The sequence below is a fragment of the Nycticebus coucang genome, chromosome 8, assembly GCF_027406575.1.
Source record: "Nycticebus coucang isolate mNycCou1 chromosome 8, mNycCou1.pri, whole genome shotgun sequence".
NCBI lineage: Eukaryota > Metazoa > Chordata > Mammalia > Primates > Lorisidae > Nycticebus > Nycticebus coucang.
Genome location: NC_069787.1, coordinates 52,299,044 through 52,315,896, shown reverse-complemented (window position 1 = coordinate 52,315,896; position 16,853 = coordinate 52,299,044). Strand labels below are relative to the sequence as shown.

Sequence of the window (16,853 nt, the reverse complement as noted above, 5' to 3'; positions counted from 1 at the left end):
CAACACATTTCTCTTTGTACTCAATGAAAAGCATATTGCAACCTGAGCTAACATAGCGCCATGATCTATATTTATTTTTAATAAGACACTTGGGAAAAAATGACTGAGACCTATATGGGATCTTGAAGTGTGAATAGAACTAGTCAGAACAGTGTTTAAAAGACTAAAGACTTGAATTTGAAACCCAATCTAAAGGCACCATGTGGATCTTGTTTCAGATGAATGTGAGAAATTTATTCATCCATTTGTTCTATTCATTTATCCAACAAAGTAATTAGACACGCTTGTGCCTGGGGTTGTGGTAGCCCCAGGATAGTAATGAACAAGAGACATTGACCTGTCTCAACACACTTCATGCTTGGGGCTTCCAATCTTGAATTTCAGTAAGTGCTAACTATGTACAAGGATAAGAAGGTACAGGGATACACGGAAGGGGCCTCAAGCTCAGATTCAGGGGGTGGTCCAGATGACTTCCCAGAGGAGGTGATCTCAAGGCTTAGACCCAGTGGATGAAGTGGGTGGGCCAGGGGCAGTGTGTGTAGGAGTGCAGTGCTGGTGGGGAAGACAGTGCTCTGGACAGAAGGAAACACATGTGCAAAGAAAGGTTAGCAGGTGCAATAGAGCTCAGAGTATTCTCTACAGATGCAAGGGTCTGTTCCCAAGGGCAGTACTGGAAATCATTTTAGCACACAGTCGGACCTCCATACATTACGACGATTATCATTATCACTACTATGTCAAAGACGACTATATCAGAAGGAGGTTTGATCTGACCCTTCCTTTATCTCTCAAGCACAGAGTCTATTACTTTATGAATAAAATTTTATGATTCCCTTTAAAATTTGTTTAAAAGTTTATAGACTTCTCCTTCTGGAAAACAAGGCTTCCCATGAAGGCATAAAACTACTTATTAACAAAATACACATTTCTGATTTCTTTCTTCCTTCATTGTATACTGTTTCCCTCCAAGTTCCAAAGAAAACAGCCCAGTGCCCTCCTCATCAAGCTTGAAACCTCTTGGCTTTTTCACAAGATGTTTCCTGTAGCCTAAGACCTGCAGCGTTGGCAAATGACAGGGGAAGCTTATTGGCCTACTTGGATTTTTTACTTGAACCACAATCACCACTGCAAACGTGACTTCCTCAAGTTGTAAGGCACAGACACTTTCTTAGTGGAAATTTGGATTAGTAAAGCCAACCCCAATAGTATCCTCTCTTGAAGTGGGAGCATGTATCTGGAATAGCACATTTAATAGCAGGAGCTGCCCAGGGCAAACACTTACCCCTCTGAAATTCCAGGCTTTAGGAGAGGAAAACATGGGAAAGTTGTTTTGCCGCTGCCTTTTAGCCCTAGAAGAGAAAAGACAAAGGGTTCATTATTCAGTGGTTGAGTGTTTAGCGGAAATCACTAGTTTTCAATGCAGCCTTATCAAAAAGAGAGATGCCTCAAGAAATGGCCAGCTGAAGTTTTCTACAGCTCTGCAATCCACAGCAGCCAAATTCACTCCAAACTCCTTCCCAGTGCCCTAGGAGGAAAGCTCCAGAGTCTTTTAAAACAGGCAACATTTCACCTGCACAAAATAAAATATAAAACACAACCTGGAAACTGAAAACTGTCAAAAAGTCAGACAAGACTCCCAATCTTTGTCTTGATTTTTCACATAGAAACAATTCCCAAACAGACGCTATCCAGTGATGTTTATGGTTTTGGCTCAGCCCAGAACTCTCCCTCTTATGCACACACCACGGAGTCCCAGCATCTCCACGAAGGCCACATTTGAGCTCCAGATTTTTAAAGGATGATCAACAGGACATGTAGCCACTGCCTAACAAGCCAAAGCCAGTTTCCTTACCTACTAATCTCTCAACATGAATCAATCTCCTTAGAAGTAATGGATGCAGCTTCAAGTCAGACCAGGTCGCACAAAGAGGCTCCAGGCACACCAGAAGCACCTTATTTCTTTCTTGTAAATTGAATCAAATTTTGTAACTGCCCAACATGCCTATAGGGATACCTTTCTCAATGTTTTTATGGAGCGACAAATTACTCCCCCCCAAAATGCAAGATATCCATCAATATGGATATTCGGATTTTGTAATTCCTGAAAAGCATTTCCGAAAAGGATCCACGTTGGACTTTTCCTGGGGTTTTAGTCACTGAGATACCAAAAGGATGTTGGCTACATGATGTTCACCTTTGCCTTGACCTCTCTGCTTTAATCAACAGCCACACAAGACAGAAAGCACGTAGTGACCAGGGCAGGCTTTGTGGTAAATCAGACCTGTGTAAAAGTCTTGGCTGGCTCCACCACACAAAAGAGATAAATAAAATACAAGGTCATTGCAATAATAGCAGCAGCTAACAGGTATTGAGCACATCAGAAAGCATATGCTAATACTGCTTATAGTTAATCTCCCTGACTTTCACCAGGTGAGCTACGATGCAGCATTATGCCCATTTAATAGATAAGAACATGGAGGCCTAAGGAGATGAAGTGATTTATGATCACACAGCTGAAATCAAGATTCTCATCTCAGTTGTCTGACCTGAAATCTCATGATAGTTTATTAGCATGTGGCCCTGAATATGAGGCTTCATTTCTTGAGTTTTGTTTTCCCTGTGGAAAACAGGGCAAATACTACCTTCTATATAGAGTCAAAATGAGATGAGGGCTCTAACTCTGGTGTTGTCATGGCTAAGTTCTCACAGATGTCCACATGGCACCCTTCCCTTTCCCTCCCAAAGCCTGGATCCAAGAATAGCATTCAAACCTGGACACAGGATTAACGCACAAAAGCTGGGGGCAACTCACAACCATATGGAAACTCCAGCCTTTACGTCAGGCCTCCTCCTCTGCCTCACCCTCCTCCTCCTCCTCACATACAACAGTAAAAACCCAGGCTAATAAAATCTCAAGATAAACAGAGAACATGTGGGTGGTTATTTATATTTAATTCTTTCTATTAAGTAACATGTTGGCCTAAGTTCTTCAGAAAAGAAACTTCAGCCTTAAAAAAAAATTTCAATAATACTTCTCCCTGGCTACTGCTCCTCCCCTCCTGGGTTACAACTGGGCTTTGCTTTCCTAATTATCCTTGAGCTTCACTTCTCCCAAAGCAACAACATATACCAGGATATTTTAAGAAGATGTGCCTTTGCCTTACATTTTGCAATCCACAGAAGATCACACATATTGTTGACTACTATAATAATTAACAGTAACGCACTTCCTGGTGTGCCAGCGACTAAGCACTTTACTTATAATCTAAGTCTCACAATAACCTTAAAAGATAGGTTATTATGTTATATTACAATGTTAACACATGACATACAGATGGCATTATCATGGTATTATATAATGTTTTATATGTGATGTTATTATAATGGCATTACATATTTTAAAATAAATAGTATAACCTTATCTCATAATATAATTTTATATAACATTATATAATGTTATGATATAATGGGGATATTATCATTATCCCATTTTATAGAGGTGATAAACTGAGGCTCAGAGAGGTTAGACCATATGCCAGAAATCACAGCTGGGGAATGGCCAAGTTGAGATTCACCAAACCCAGAATTGTATGACTTTAGATCCAGAAGGTGCAGTCCCTCTCCAATGAAGAGAAGTCCCACCAATAGGGCACAGCATGTTTGAAAGAATGTTGCCTGGAGGTTCCTTGTGGGAGGGCATGAGTTCAGCAGGGCCTCACACTGCCAGGCCTCATAGCCAAAGAAAAAGCATCAGAGCAAATCTGTCAATCTGGAGCACTGTTGGGCAATGTGGGTACCCCCTCTCAGCTGCAGAAACTTCCGGAGACCTAACAAGAAAAGGGCTGTCCCTAATTTTTAGCCTCCCCACCCCTGATGCATCCCTCCACCATCTGGGCTTCTGAATCAGTCCCATTAGTTGGGGTCCCTTTTAACAATGCTAACTCAGTATCATAAGAGCCTCCTGAAGTTTCCTCCTTCTCCCCAGCCAGACACTACCAGGTGGCTTTAACAAACAGCTTCAGGGAATGAGAACCATCCTGATGAAAAGGCTCCTTCATGAAGCCAGTAAGCGACCTGGCAGCATGACGCATAACATCATGGAAGCTTCAATGCCAGGGCCTCACCAAGGGAGGGTCCGCCCAATCCTGGGTATATTTCTTCTGTTTTACAAGCAATGTCCTTACACAGTCAGCAAAAGTCCAAGTGGGAAAATGGCACTTGGTTCTATAGGTTTCCCAGACACAAAGATACACAGTTGGGCTTCTGGACAGTGCTTGGAGGAGGGGTCTACTGTGTGAGCCAGGCCTGTGTGCATGTACATATGTGGTTAGGAAGCAGGGCCCTGTGTCGGGCAAAAGTCACTAGGACAACGCTGAGCAGTAAGTACAGACCTCCACAGAAGGTCTGTTGGGAAAGCCAGGGGTAGGCGAGCAGCAAGAAAGAAACTGCCAAGCTGGGCGGGGGCTGCCACCCCAAGAAAGGTGGGAAGGAAAAATTGTAAACTCTCCACCCTTAGAAAAGTGCATAGCAAAATGGGAAAATGCCCTCAGTAGGAGTGAAAAATCAGGATGCCAGGTGGATTTAGGGAATGATCTCACCTTTGAGGGTGTGTGTCTGAAATTGAACAGAATGAGGTCAACAGCAACAGGCCTCAGGGCTGGCACGGGACATATTTTCCCACCACGTGAAAACAAATGTGACTCTTTCTCATCATCTTGAGAAGAGGGTTAGCAAACATTTCCAGAATAGCTCCTAAGAGTATGAGCTTCAGAAGAGAACATTTAGACCGCTTCTGCTGTCCAAGCACTGTGTGGGGCTGAGAACGTGGTACTCAGGGTGGAACCAAGTTGGGGTCCTAATAACAGCACCCTCCCTTTCTTGTTGGGCAACTTCAAGCAGGTTGTCTACCCTCTACTCCCTCTAAGCCTCCACCTTCTCACCTGTGAAGTGGGGATAATAATCTCTTTTCACAAAATTGAAGGATTAAACTATTGTACTGTATAAAATGCTTAAGAAAGCCTAGCACCTAGTATAGGTGCCCAAATTACCTGTGATGGTTATGAGAAGACTCCTTCTTACCTAGTAAGGGTAAATGTTAGTTACCATTATCATTCTGTGAGGCTTGTGCTGGAGGGCCGATGAAACTTACACCTAATTCTTACAGAGTAGATAAAATATACATAAACTAAAACAAAGGCTTCAATGTGCCAGGAATATTTGTGTTAGGTAACAACACGGCCACAGATCTCAACAGGACGACTTAAAAGAGACTCCTCCCACATTATAACAAAGATATATGCATCAGAATGTTTATTGCAGCCCAATTCATAATTGCTAAGTCATGGAAGAAGCCCAAGTGCCCATCGACCCACGAATGGATTAATAAATTGTGGTACATGTACACCATGGAATATTATGCAGCCTTAAAAAGAAAGATGGAGACTTTACCTCTTGCATGTTTACATGGATGGAGCTGGAACATATTCTTCTTAGCAAAGTATCTCAAGAACGGAAGAAAAAGTATCCAATGTACTCAGTCTTACTATGAAACCAATTTATTGATTTTTTATGAAAACTATAACCCAATTATAGCCCATGAAGAAGGGGAAAGGGATGAAGGAGGGGAGGAGAGGAGGGAGGATAGGTGGAGGGAGAGTAATTGGTGGGACCACACCTACAGTGCATCTTACAAGGGTACATGTGAAGTTTACTAGGTGTAGAATATAAATGTCTTAACACAATAACTAAGAAAATGCCGTGAAGGCTACGTTAACCAGTTTGAGGAAAACATTTCAAATTGTATATAAAACCAGCACATGGTACCCCATGATTGCATCAATGTACACAGCTATGATATATTTTTTTTTTTTTTGTAGAGACAGAGTGTCACTTTATGGCCCTTGGTAGAGTGCCGTGGCATCACACAGCTCACAGTAACCTCCAACTCCTGGGCTTAAGCAATTCTCTCGCCTCAGCCTCCCGAGTAGCTGGGACTACAGGCGCCCCCCACAACGCCCGGCTATTTTTTGGTTGCAGTTCAGCCGGGGCCGGGTTTGAACCCGCCACCCTCGGTATACGGGGCTGGCGCCTTACCGACTGAGCCACAGGCACCGCCCCACAGCTATGATTTAATAAAAAAAAAAAAAGAGAGAGAGAGACTCCTCCTTCCCACTCTAATTTCCTGCCTTCCCCTTCCCTTCCCAAAGGCCTTTCCATCTCACCTCTGCCAGCATGTTATATATGTTTTAAGCACATTAGTGTCTGAATTCTCCTAGCAGAGCATTTTGCTGACAAAACATCCTTTTATTTCTTTTGTTTTACCTTTCTCTATCCATGAGGACAACTGGAGAATCACTGGGAAAATAGAACAGCTAAACTTTTTAAGAGAAATTTGTGCAGAATATGATGCTGCCTGTGCCAGATATTTTTATTCTGATTGGACCACTTGAGAAGGCGATGGCTTCTTTCACTTAAATGTTTTTAGTCTCTGTTTTTAGTATATAATTGAGGATAAACTGGCAGGCATTTAGGCAGATGAAGACTCAATTCTTTGTGGAGAAGCTTACTGTGAAAGGGAGTTTGCAAAATAGAAAGCTCATCACTTTGGCCTGTCTCTCTCTTAAACAAAAATACAAGGGCATCACCCAAAAATGTGTTTCTGTAACTCATCAGGCCATACTCAACTTCATTCTACTCATGGCATGGCTGCAACTCCAACTTTTTACATCCTGATAAATTGTGGGAAAAAAGAATCGCAGACCCTCAGAAACAGTCAGCTGATACAAACACGTGGTCACGGGTTGAATCCTCTGTGCAGCAGTCCTGCTGAGAATGGACCCTAAAAGAGAGCCCTCACCTATGGAGAATGTAGAACATCTACTATATGTTGGGCATGGAGCCAGATATTAGAGACCAGCAGTGAACAGATCCAGCTCCTGCCTCCATGTGCTCACAGCAGGACATTCAGACATCCCCTCCCTTTCAAAGAAATCACAACATGATAAGTTGCTTTTTTTAAAAAAAAAAAAAAGTGATAATGGCAAGTCCCAACGGGGTGCAACCAAAGTTTGAAGAGCCGGAAAGTCCTCCCCGAAGAAATGAGGCCTCCCTGGGACCTGACAAGGGAAGAAGGATTCAACCAGGTGACCAAAGGAAAACCACACTAAAATGGCAAGTGGCGAAAAGATTAACAAAATAGACGAAGCTGGTCAAGTTCAAAAAGGCACTGATAGTGTTGTGACTAGGGTCTCGGATTCAATAGTGATTAAAATTAAAAACTAAAACTTGAATAGTATCAACCACTTTGCCATTAAGTTTGAAAACTTAAATAAAATACATAAATTTCTAGAAAAAATATAACTTATTAAAATTGTCTTGGCTGAGCTTAGTGGCGCATGCCTGTAATCCTAACACGCTGGGAGACCAAGGTGGGAGAACTGCCTCAAGTTAAGAGTTCGAGACCAGCCTGAACAAGAGCAAGACCCCAATCTTTACTAAAAATAGAAAAAAATGAGTCCAGTGTGGTGATGGGCACCTGTAGTCACCTGTACTTGGGAGGCCAACACAAGAGGATCACTGAGCCCAGGAATTTGAGGTTGCAGTGAGCTATGATGACACCACTGCACTCTGCCCTGTCTCAAAAACAAAAACAAAAAACAAAAAACACTTATCTCAATAAGAAATAAAAAGCCTGAATAGCCCCATAACTAGGAAATAAATGAAAGAAAATGTCAGGCCTGGACAATTTTACTAATGAATTCTATCAAATTTTCAAAAACAGGAAATAATGCTAAAAACCAGATCATTCCAATCTTATACAAACTGTTTCAGAGAATATAAGAAGTCAAGAGTTAAGAAGTAAAGAAAGTATGGCATATATGAAGAACTGGAAGACAAATGAAAACTTAAATGTTTGACAATAAAGAAGTAGATTCCATGAGGCTGTATTCACTCTTAACAATGAAAGATAAAACACAGGACTATATATTAGTGAAAAATCTCAAAAGAAAAGGAAGAAAAAAACGATGAAAATCCAAGTTGCAAGAAGTATAAAGGATAGGATACGATACTATTTAGCAATACACAAAATAATACTCCATTGTTTATATCCACATATAAATGTAGTAAAAATCTAAAACTGCAGATGAAAGGAAATATCTGCTGCAGAAAGAGTTTACCCCCAGGGAAAGAAGGCAAAGGGCCTGGATGGACACCCAGAAGGCTTCATCTATACCTGTAACCTTTCATTTCCTTTCATACACACAAAAATCTGAAACAAATGTGTCTAATGTTAATGTTTAAATTTGTATAGTGGATACAGAAATGAATGTTATACAAATATACAGAATCAGTTGTGTGTGCACAGAGGGGGGAGGGCCGGGATGAGCACATCCTAATGGTTAACAGTGTTGGGCTGGTTAGCATCAATGTGGGCATTATCTTTTCCATTATGCACTTGTTAGTTTTTTATGGCGAAAATGTATTCTGCATGTAGTGAAAGTTATAAGAACACTTATCAGAAGGCCCTGGAAGGTAGGAAAGGAGGCAGGGAGGCATGAAATGAGGCTGAATAGGTGGGCAGGCCCAAGCAGGCCAGCAGAGTTTGGGTGTGGGGCGAGGAAGTCCACAGAAGAGTTATAAAGCAGGGAATGATGTGATGAGATTGGCCTTTTAGAAAGATCCCTCTAGCTAGAAAGAGGGAAATAGAGAGTCAGAGGTCTGGAGTGAAAGCAGAGAGACAAGTTGGGAGGATATTGCAGGCATCCAGACCCCATGTGGCCTGGGGAGCCGGGGACAGTCTCCAGACTCTGACAGCAGTGAAGTCATATGGGTCTGTTCAGAGTCCTCTTGCCCATTCCCTACCCGCTGCCAGCTTTTTTTTTTTTAAGAATAGCAATGTTGGCTGAATGCAGTGGCTCATGCCTATGATTCCAGCACTTTGCGAGGCTGAGATGGGAGGATTGCTTGAGGCCAGGAGTTTGAAAACAGCCTCAGCAAGAGTGAGACCCCCATCTCTACTAAAAGTAGAAAAAATCACCCAGGTGTGGTGGAGGGTGGCTGTAGCTACTTAGAAGGCTGAGCCAGAGGGATCACTTGAGCCCAGGAGTTTGAGGTTGCTGTGAGCTATGATGATGCCACTGCACTCTACCCCGGCAACAGAGCGAGACCCTGTCATGAAAAAAAGGGAAAGGAAGGGAAGGAAAAGGAAGGGGAAAGGAAAGGAAAAGAAAGGACTATTTAATTAATATGAGCCACTTATTATATAATTTAATTTTTTTTTTTTTTTTTTTTTAATTTGGCCGGGGCTGGGTTTGAACCCACCACCTCCGGCATATGGGACCGGCGCCCTACCCGCTGAGCCACAGGCGCCGCCCTATATAATTTAAATTTTTATATTTGTCACAGATAAGAAACAAATAAGTTTTGTTCCAATAATGTCATTTACTTAACCCAATATAATCAGATATTATCCATTTAACATGTAATGGGGCGGTGCCTGTGGCTCAGTGGGTAGGGCACCGGCCCCATATACCAAAGGTGTCGAGTTCAAACCTGGCCACTGCCAAACTGCAACAAAAAAATAGCTGGTTGTTGTGGCAGGCACCTGCAGTCCTAGCTACTCGAGAGGCTGAGGAAAGAGAATCGCTTAAGCCCAGGAGTGGAGGTTGCTGTGAGCTTGACACCACAGCACTCTACTGAGGGCGATAAAGTGAACTCTGTCTCTAAAAACAAAAAAACAAACAAACAAAAAACCCCATGTGATCAGTAAGAAAAAATATTAGAGACATTTAACATTTTTTCATACTAAATCTTCAAAATCCAAAGTATATCTTATACTTACAACAAGTATAATTGTTGGCACCAGCCATGTTTCAACTGCTCATGTGTGGCCTATGACTACCTTGCTGGATAGCACAGAAAAATGACACCTGCCATTTCAAAGAGTCTTTGACTATGAAAATCTACTGTATTCTCAGCAGTTGGTGACCAGCAAAAAAAAAAAAAAAACATATAAATTGAGACGCTTATGAAAAAAACAAGGCACCCTCCAAAAGGACTTTAATATCCATCTGAATTCGGAAACATCCAAAACAGCAAAACATTTCACAAAGGGGTTAAGAGGTAATAAGTACTATATCTGAGAAAACCAAGGGAGAGAATCTCCAGGTCACAAATGTACAGGACCTGAATGGAACACCGATGCAACTCTTCCCCACGTGAGGACTCGCCCACACCAGCTTCTGTAAGCTGCCCTGCATATAGCACTACTTTGCTCAGACTAATTCCAAAATTAACTGAAAAGCAGAGATTGAAATGATTTTTTAAACTTATGAAATTATTATATTTGTATTTTCTTCTACAAAATGCCTTTTCAGGTCATTTGCTCATTGATGTAAATCAGTACTATTTTTTTTCTTACTGACTGATATGTAAGAGTTCTTTATATACGAATACTCAGGACAGAGCATATGGCAAAGTGTCTGGCACATAGCTGGTACTACAGTAACTATATTTAAAAGGTGTGTGTTAAATGTCCATCCACTGCTGAATGATAAACCCAATGTGATATGTCCGTACAACAGAATATCATTTGGCCCTAACTAAGAGTGAAGTGCGGACGCACGCTGCAACATGGAAGCGTCTCAAAAATACTATGCCAAGAAAAAGAAGCCAGACACAAAAGACACATCTTGTGTGATTCCATAGATGTGAAATGTCCAGAACAGATGAATCTGTTCAGAAAGGAGATTAGTGGTTGCCAGAGGCTAGGAAAAGAGAAGGAATGGGGAGTGCCTACTTAATAGGGACACGGTTTTCTTCTGCGGCGTCCAAAAGCCTCTGGAATCATATAGTGGTGATGGGTGCACAACATTGTGAATATACTTAATGCCACTGAATTTTTATATGCTTTAAAATGGTTAAAATGGTAAATTTGGTAATGGTTTAAATGGTTATATTTTACATGTGTTTTACCACAATCTTTAAAAAGTATAGGTGAAATAAAAATACTGTCAAGCAAAATTTTTTACATATATTTAATGGAAAAAAATCGTTATGGAATAATGATGTGAAATAAAATCCTATTAACTACTCCAGAAGATGGAATTCTGTAAATAAAAGCCAAGAAAAGAAGAATTTTTGTGCAGCCTGGGGATTGATGAAAATGGCTTTGTCGTGAAGTTTTATCAGGACTTGTGAGAGATCAACCCTACAAGTCCCTTTTTCTGAGACACATATTTACTTGAGTCATTCAACAATGATAAGAATTCCCATACCTTCTGGCTGTCTTCACTTCCGCCTGCCTACCCCCACTCCCTGTCTCTCTGCTCAGAGAATCAGCAGCAACAGCTGGTCCATCTTCTGCTCCCATCTCATGAGACATTTTGCTGTTTCCATTTTAGCTTCCTGCAAAGCTTGTATCTTTAGAACTTTTCACGAGTACAATCTTCCAGAAGGAAAACTACTCATGGTAACTTTCAGTGATTCCCGAGTGGTGCAATATAGAGGAAATTCAACCCAATAGTTAAGAGCATGGTTGCTGGAGCCAGCTCTACCATTCACTAGCTGTGTGACATTGGACAAGTGACTTAACCTCTCTGATCCCCAGTTCAAGGCTCCCTCACAGGGCTATTATGAGTAGATGAGTTAATATGTATATGTAAAGCTCTCAGTGCCTGGCATACAGAAAGAGCACAGCAAGAGCCCCCAAGACTTCTATGGCTCGGACCGACTACTGTCACTGTAGTCCTTGTACTTAGTAGGTTCTTAATAAGTAGGTAAAAGATGAATGCCTGGTGAGAAAGGGCAGCAGGTCAGCAGCAGCATACTGTAAAGAACAGAGTACAACCAGATACACTTAAGAAGGACAGAAAGAGAGAACAATTTCCATTGATGAAGCATCACTCAGGGCCCTCCACCTCAGTCCTCTTTCCCCAGGCCTCTCTCAGGCTGAGCTGGATTCTAAATTCTAAACAAAAGGGCCCCCAAATGCCAGCTGACTCCTCCATCTGCAGCTGTGCAGATGAAAGGCATCAGAAGGAACACTTGCCATACAGTGAGAGATGGAAGATTGGGTTCCAACACGGGCCCCTGGGGTGTTTAAGAAAACTCGGACTATCTGTGACTTTCCCTGCACTAACTGTGGTGTGGTTCCTGTGTTAGCTCCTCATCCAGGAGAAAGTACCTGCAAAATGCCATCACTGTCCAGAGCAAATTAAGATCCCAAACACTCCTGAGAGACGCTATCCCATTCTGACAAATGCACCGTAGCTCCTCCCATTTCTGTGTTTCAAGTCCATGGTCAGATACTGTCAACCCTTCTAGAACAAAGTCAGCCCCCCACGGAGAGACAACAGTAAGTGGCCAGAGCATGGGCTCTGCAGTCTACAAGACCTGGGTTCAAGCTCAAATCCAAAAAGTTACCTTGGCCACGTTATACAACTTCCCAAATCTTCAATTTCCAACTTGAAAATGGATATAATGATGAGCCTTGGACTTTATAGAGTTGCTCTGAGGAGTAAATAAATAATTCCCATAAAGCCTCCTGCCTGCTATCTGGCTCACATGAAGTGTACAATAAATGTTAGCTCTAAATATCTGCTGGGGGTCTACTATGTGCCAGGCATTGTTTTAGGGACAGCAATTCAGCAAAGAGCAAAACAGTTCTGTTCTCTTGAGCTTACACTGGGAGGTGATAACTTCTATGGAAAAAAATAAGGCAGGTGGGGGACGAAGGGGATCATGGGAGTGGCTGCTATTCCAGACACAGTGCTCATGGTGATGTTCAAACAGAGATCTGCAGGACGGGGAGCATGTCGTAGGTGGATGGGACAGCATATGCAAAGTTCTTGCGGCAGCGCTGAGGGGCAGCAAGGCCAATATAGCTGGAATCGGGCAAGGAGTGAGCTGAGAGCAGAGGAAGTCACGCAAGGGGCCAGAAGTGGGTGGTAAGAGTCTGACTGTCTACCACAAAGTCTTTGGAGTGAGACAGGCAGCCACTAGAGCAGCAGTTCTCAACCTGTGGGTCGCGACCCACAGGAACTGTATTAAAGGGCCGTGGCATTAGGAAGGTTGAGAACCACTGCACTGGAGGATTCTGAGCAGAAGAGAAACCTCATCTAAGCTTTAAAAGGACCATTCTCGGGCGGCACCTGTGGCTCAGTGAGCAGGGCGCCGGCCCCATATGCCGAGGGTGGCAGGTTCAAACCCAGCCCCGGCCAAACTGCAACCAAAAAATAGCCGGGCGTTGTGGCGGGCGCCTGTAGTCCCAGCTACTCGGGAGGCTGAGGCAGGAGAATCGCCTAAGCCCAGGAGTTGGAGGTTGCTGTGAGCTGTGTGATGCCACGGCACTCTACCGAGGGCCATAAAGTGAAACTCTGTCTCTACAAAAAAAAAAAAAAAAAAAGGACCATTCTCAATGCTATAAGGAGTGAGCAGTGCCAGGTGGCCAGACAGGGGTATGGGGGAAGTGAAGCCCCTGCAGTAGCCCAGGTGAGGGATGGCAGGAACTGGTGGCAATGCAGGTGATGAGAAGGTGAGAAGTGGTTGAACTTGTTTGAAGGTAAGCACCAGGATCTGTTGGCAGATTGGGTACAGTGGGCCAAATTAAGAGAATTAAAGGATGCTCTAAGAAGTTTAGCCTGAACAACTGGGAAGACAGAGGACTGTGGGAGGCACAAGTCAAGAGCAGATATATCACACTTGAAACAGAACCCACCCCCAAATGGAGATGCGGCACTGGCAGCTGCACAGAAAGCTCTAGAGATTGGATTTGGAAGCTATCAGCTTATAGACGCAAGAAGAGCCTCACGAGGGGAACAGGAAAACCAAGAGAAGGAGGGGTGGCACAGAGGCAGAGTGAAGAAAGTGTTTCAAGGAGGGAGCAGGCTTCTACTTCACAAAGTAGGAAGATGGAGAAACACACATAGAATTTGGCAAAGCAGAGGTCCCTGGTGACTTGACAAGGAAACACACAGAGATGGGGCATGAGAGCCAAGAGATCCTTGTCCAAAGATTACCTAGAAGCATCACCTGTATAAAGTATAAGCTGACAGAGAGCCTGGGCATCTTCAGTCCACGAAGGTCATTAAAACATGAGCTCCCTGAGGACAGGCACTTCGTCGCCTTTTTAATGCTTTATTCCACCTCTCTAGACACCTGGATAAACAGGTGTCAATAAACAGTTGTAAGACTTCCTTGAGCTTTCTTGCAAACTATAGCCAAATGGTATAGGCCAACAGTACGGTGCTGTCGCTCAGTGGCTAGGGCGCCAGCCACATACACCAGAGCTGGCAGGTTCGAATCCAGCCCAGGCCTGCCAAACAACAATGACAACTACAACCAAAAAATATCCAGATGTTGTGGTGGGCACCTGAAGCCCCAGCTACTTGGGAGGCTGAGGCAAGAGAATCGCTTAAGCCCAAGAGTTTGAGGTTGCTGTGAGCTATGATGCTACAGTGCTCTACCAAGGACAACAGAATGAGACTCTGTTTCAAAAAAAAAAAAAAGAAAAGAAGAAAGAAAGAAAAGAACGACAATGAAAAATATCACACACAAATTATCCCAAGACAGAATTTTTTGTTTTCCTCCCTCAGCTAAAAAGACTAGAATTAATACACTTGGTTTTTATTCAGCACACACACAAAAACGTGTTTCCCAGTTACCACCTCATTGGCATTCTGATCCGCATCACTGGTGGCGGGATGGCGGCACCAAACTTCAAACATTTGAGCTAATTGTAAGCTGGTGTAATTAGCAAAAATTACAGAATATTTTTGAAGGGATGTTTTGTAACAGAGGTCTTTTGCAAATCTAATTTAAGAAGATTATTTTTTAAATTCAAAGTGCTGACCAGCAAATGATGTTTCTGTAGTGTTTAGGGGCTGCTTTTAAAAGCAAGGTGATTGCTCTCCCTCCCCCCGTCCCCCTGACCCCACATCCATCTGAATCATCACACATTTTTCAGTGGGAAAGGCTTCATTACATCCTAAGGAAATGCACATCCTACACCTCCAGGTCACAGCCCGGCAGAGAGCAGCCTCACATCCCTCCGGAAAGGATAATTAGTTTTGTACCCTTTAATCAAGAGCAGCAGATTGTTGTTTTTCTAAAGTTATGCCTGGGGAGAGCCTGTTCTTTCTCGAGCTGTATTTTTTTAACCAGGACTCCTCGTTCATTCTCTACCTTCCCATGAGCCAACACTGAGGGTTTCTTCCTCTTGTTGAAATAAGAAATAGAAGCTCTCCACTGATGAGATGGATATGGGATAAGGTCAGGGGCACCCCAATTCATCAGTACCACCGACTTTTAACATGGTCTAGAGGAACCTTCAATCTCTCTATTATACAGAATGTTTTTAAGGTTAATTTTTTAAAAATCAATGCTTATAGAGGGCTCACTGTGTGCCAGACACTGTTTTAAATGTTTAATAAATATTAACTCATTCAGTCCCCAAAACAATTTTGTGAGTAGGTACTTTTATTATTTCCACTTTACAGATGAAAAAATTGAGGCTCAGAGAGGTTAAGTGACTTGCCCAATATCACACAGCTGGTTGGTATCTGAACCAGGATAAAACCAGGCAGTCTGGCTGCAGAGTGCATGAACAGAGACACAGATATTAAAGCCACTGGAGAAGCAGTGACAACACAGAGGAGATGGAAACTCAAATTCTTACTGTGTACCAGGCCCAGAGCCGATATTATTAAGTTGGTTCCTCTTTGCATGAAGTGCAAATGGACTTGAAAAATAATAACAATAAAAAAGATCAGAGAAGCCAAAAACTGCCAAAAAAAAAAGGAAAAAAAGAATCAGAGAACATTCTTATTTTTTGATTTTCCTATATCTGCAAATAAAAATTCATGTAGATTAATTGCTACACTTTTCTATATGCATATTAATTTCAATAAAGTATAACTTTAACTAAAACATTTAAATGGCTGTGTTTCTTAATGCTTTCAAAGGATTTGTATCAAATAACCCTTAGATGATATGTTTTAAAAACCACCAATCTTTGTCTAGAGAAATAAAAAAAAAAGAAAGAAAGCTATTTTTGGAATTGTTCTATCAAACTATATCCACATCAGAAATAAAAGAGAAAAATTCATGTTTTTCAAATATTAGAAGCCATTTACTCAAAAATTATTATCTACAGATAACATCCTTCCTAGACCTCACCTATCAGGTGATCCAGGGGAGAGAAGAAAGTCTTTATATTTTATTCAATTCTATATTGATTAGAAACTGGAGGGAGAGGGGTGGGGCCTTGGTGTGTGCCACACCTTCTGGGGACAAGACATGATTGCAATGCAAATGCAATCAGTGTAACCTGGCTTATTGTACCCTCAATGAATCCCCAACAATAAAAAAAAAAAGAAAAGAAAATAATAAATCTATATGTAGATGGCCCAACCTCTCCAAAATGAACATCACGATGCTAAAAAATAGGTCTTTGGGAACAGGCATTTCTAATAAATGTTCTGTTGATTCTAACAGTTAAAAACACCAAAAATTCTAAAATGAGCCAGCATCGCTTACAGCGGTTTATTGACTCTGATATGGGACCCACCACAGACTCCTGGTAATTAGATGCTCCATAAACGCTGTATTTGGCAGTGACTGGGGCCACACATAAGAACATGTTTATTCCCAAACTGTCAGTGAAATATGGCAGTGGGGGAGATGCCGCATCAGACTTGTAGAGCCAGAAAAGGAAGGTAATGTCAGGGAGGCTGAGCGGGCGGAGGTGACAGAGTGAGCGGAGGTGATTTCAGCCAAAACAGCAAACCACCCCCCAAATCCTGGCAGACCTCAAAGATAGCTGAAAAAAGGAAGTGGGGGGCATGCGGTAATTC

The 16,853-nt window shown here is 42.3% G+C and overlaps 1 protein-coding gene across 2 annotated transcripts in view; it reads right to left on the bottom strand.

Annotated features, from left to right (window-relative positions):
- ARHGEF3 (Rho guanine nucleotide exchange factor 3) overlaps window positions 1–16,853 on the bottom strand; it is a 323,685-nt gene that overhangs the window by 214,663 nt on the left and 92,169 nt on the right. For both annotated transcript variants that reach the window (XM_053598926.1, XM_053598925.1), the window contains exon 3: window positions 1,283–1,349. In XM_053598926.1, coding sequence (XP_053454901.1) covers window positions 1,283–1,349 — 67 coding nt within the window. The remainder of the gene's footprint in view (window positions 1–1,282; window positions 1,350–16,853) is intronic.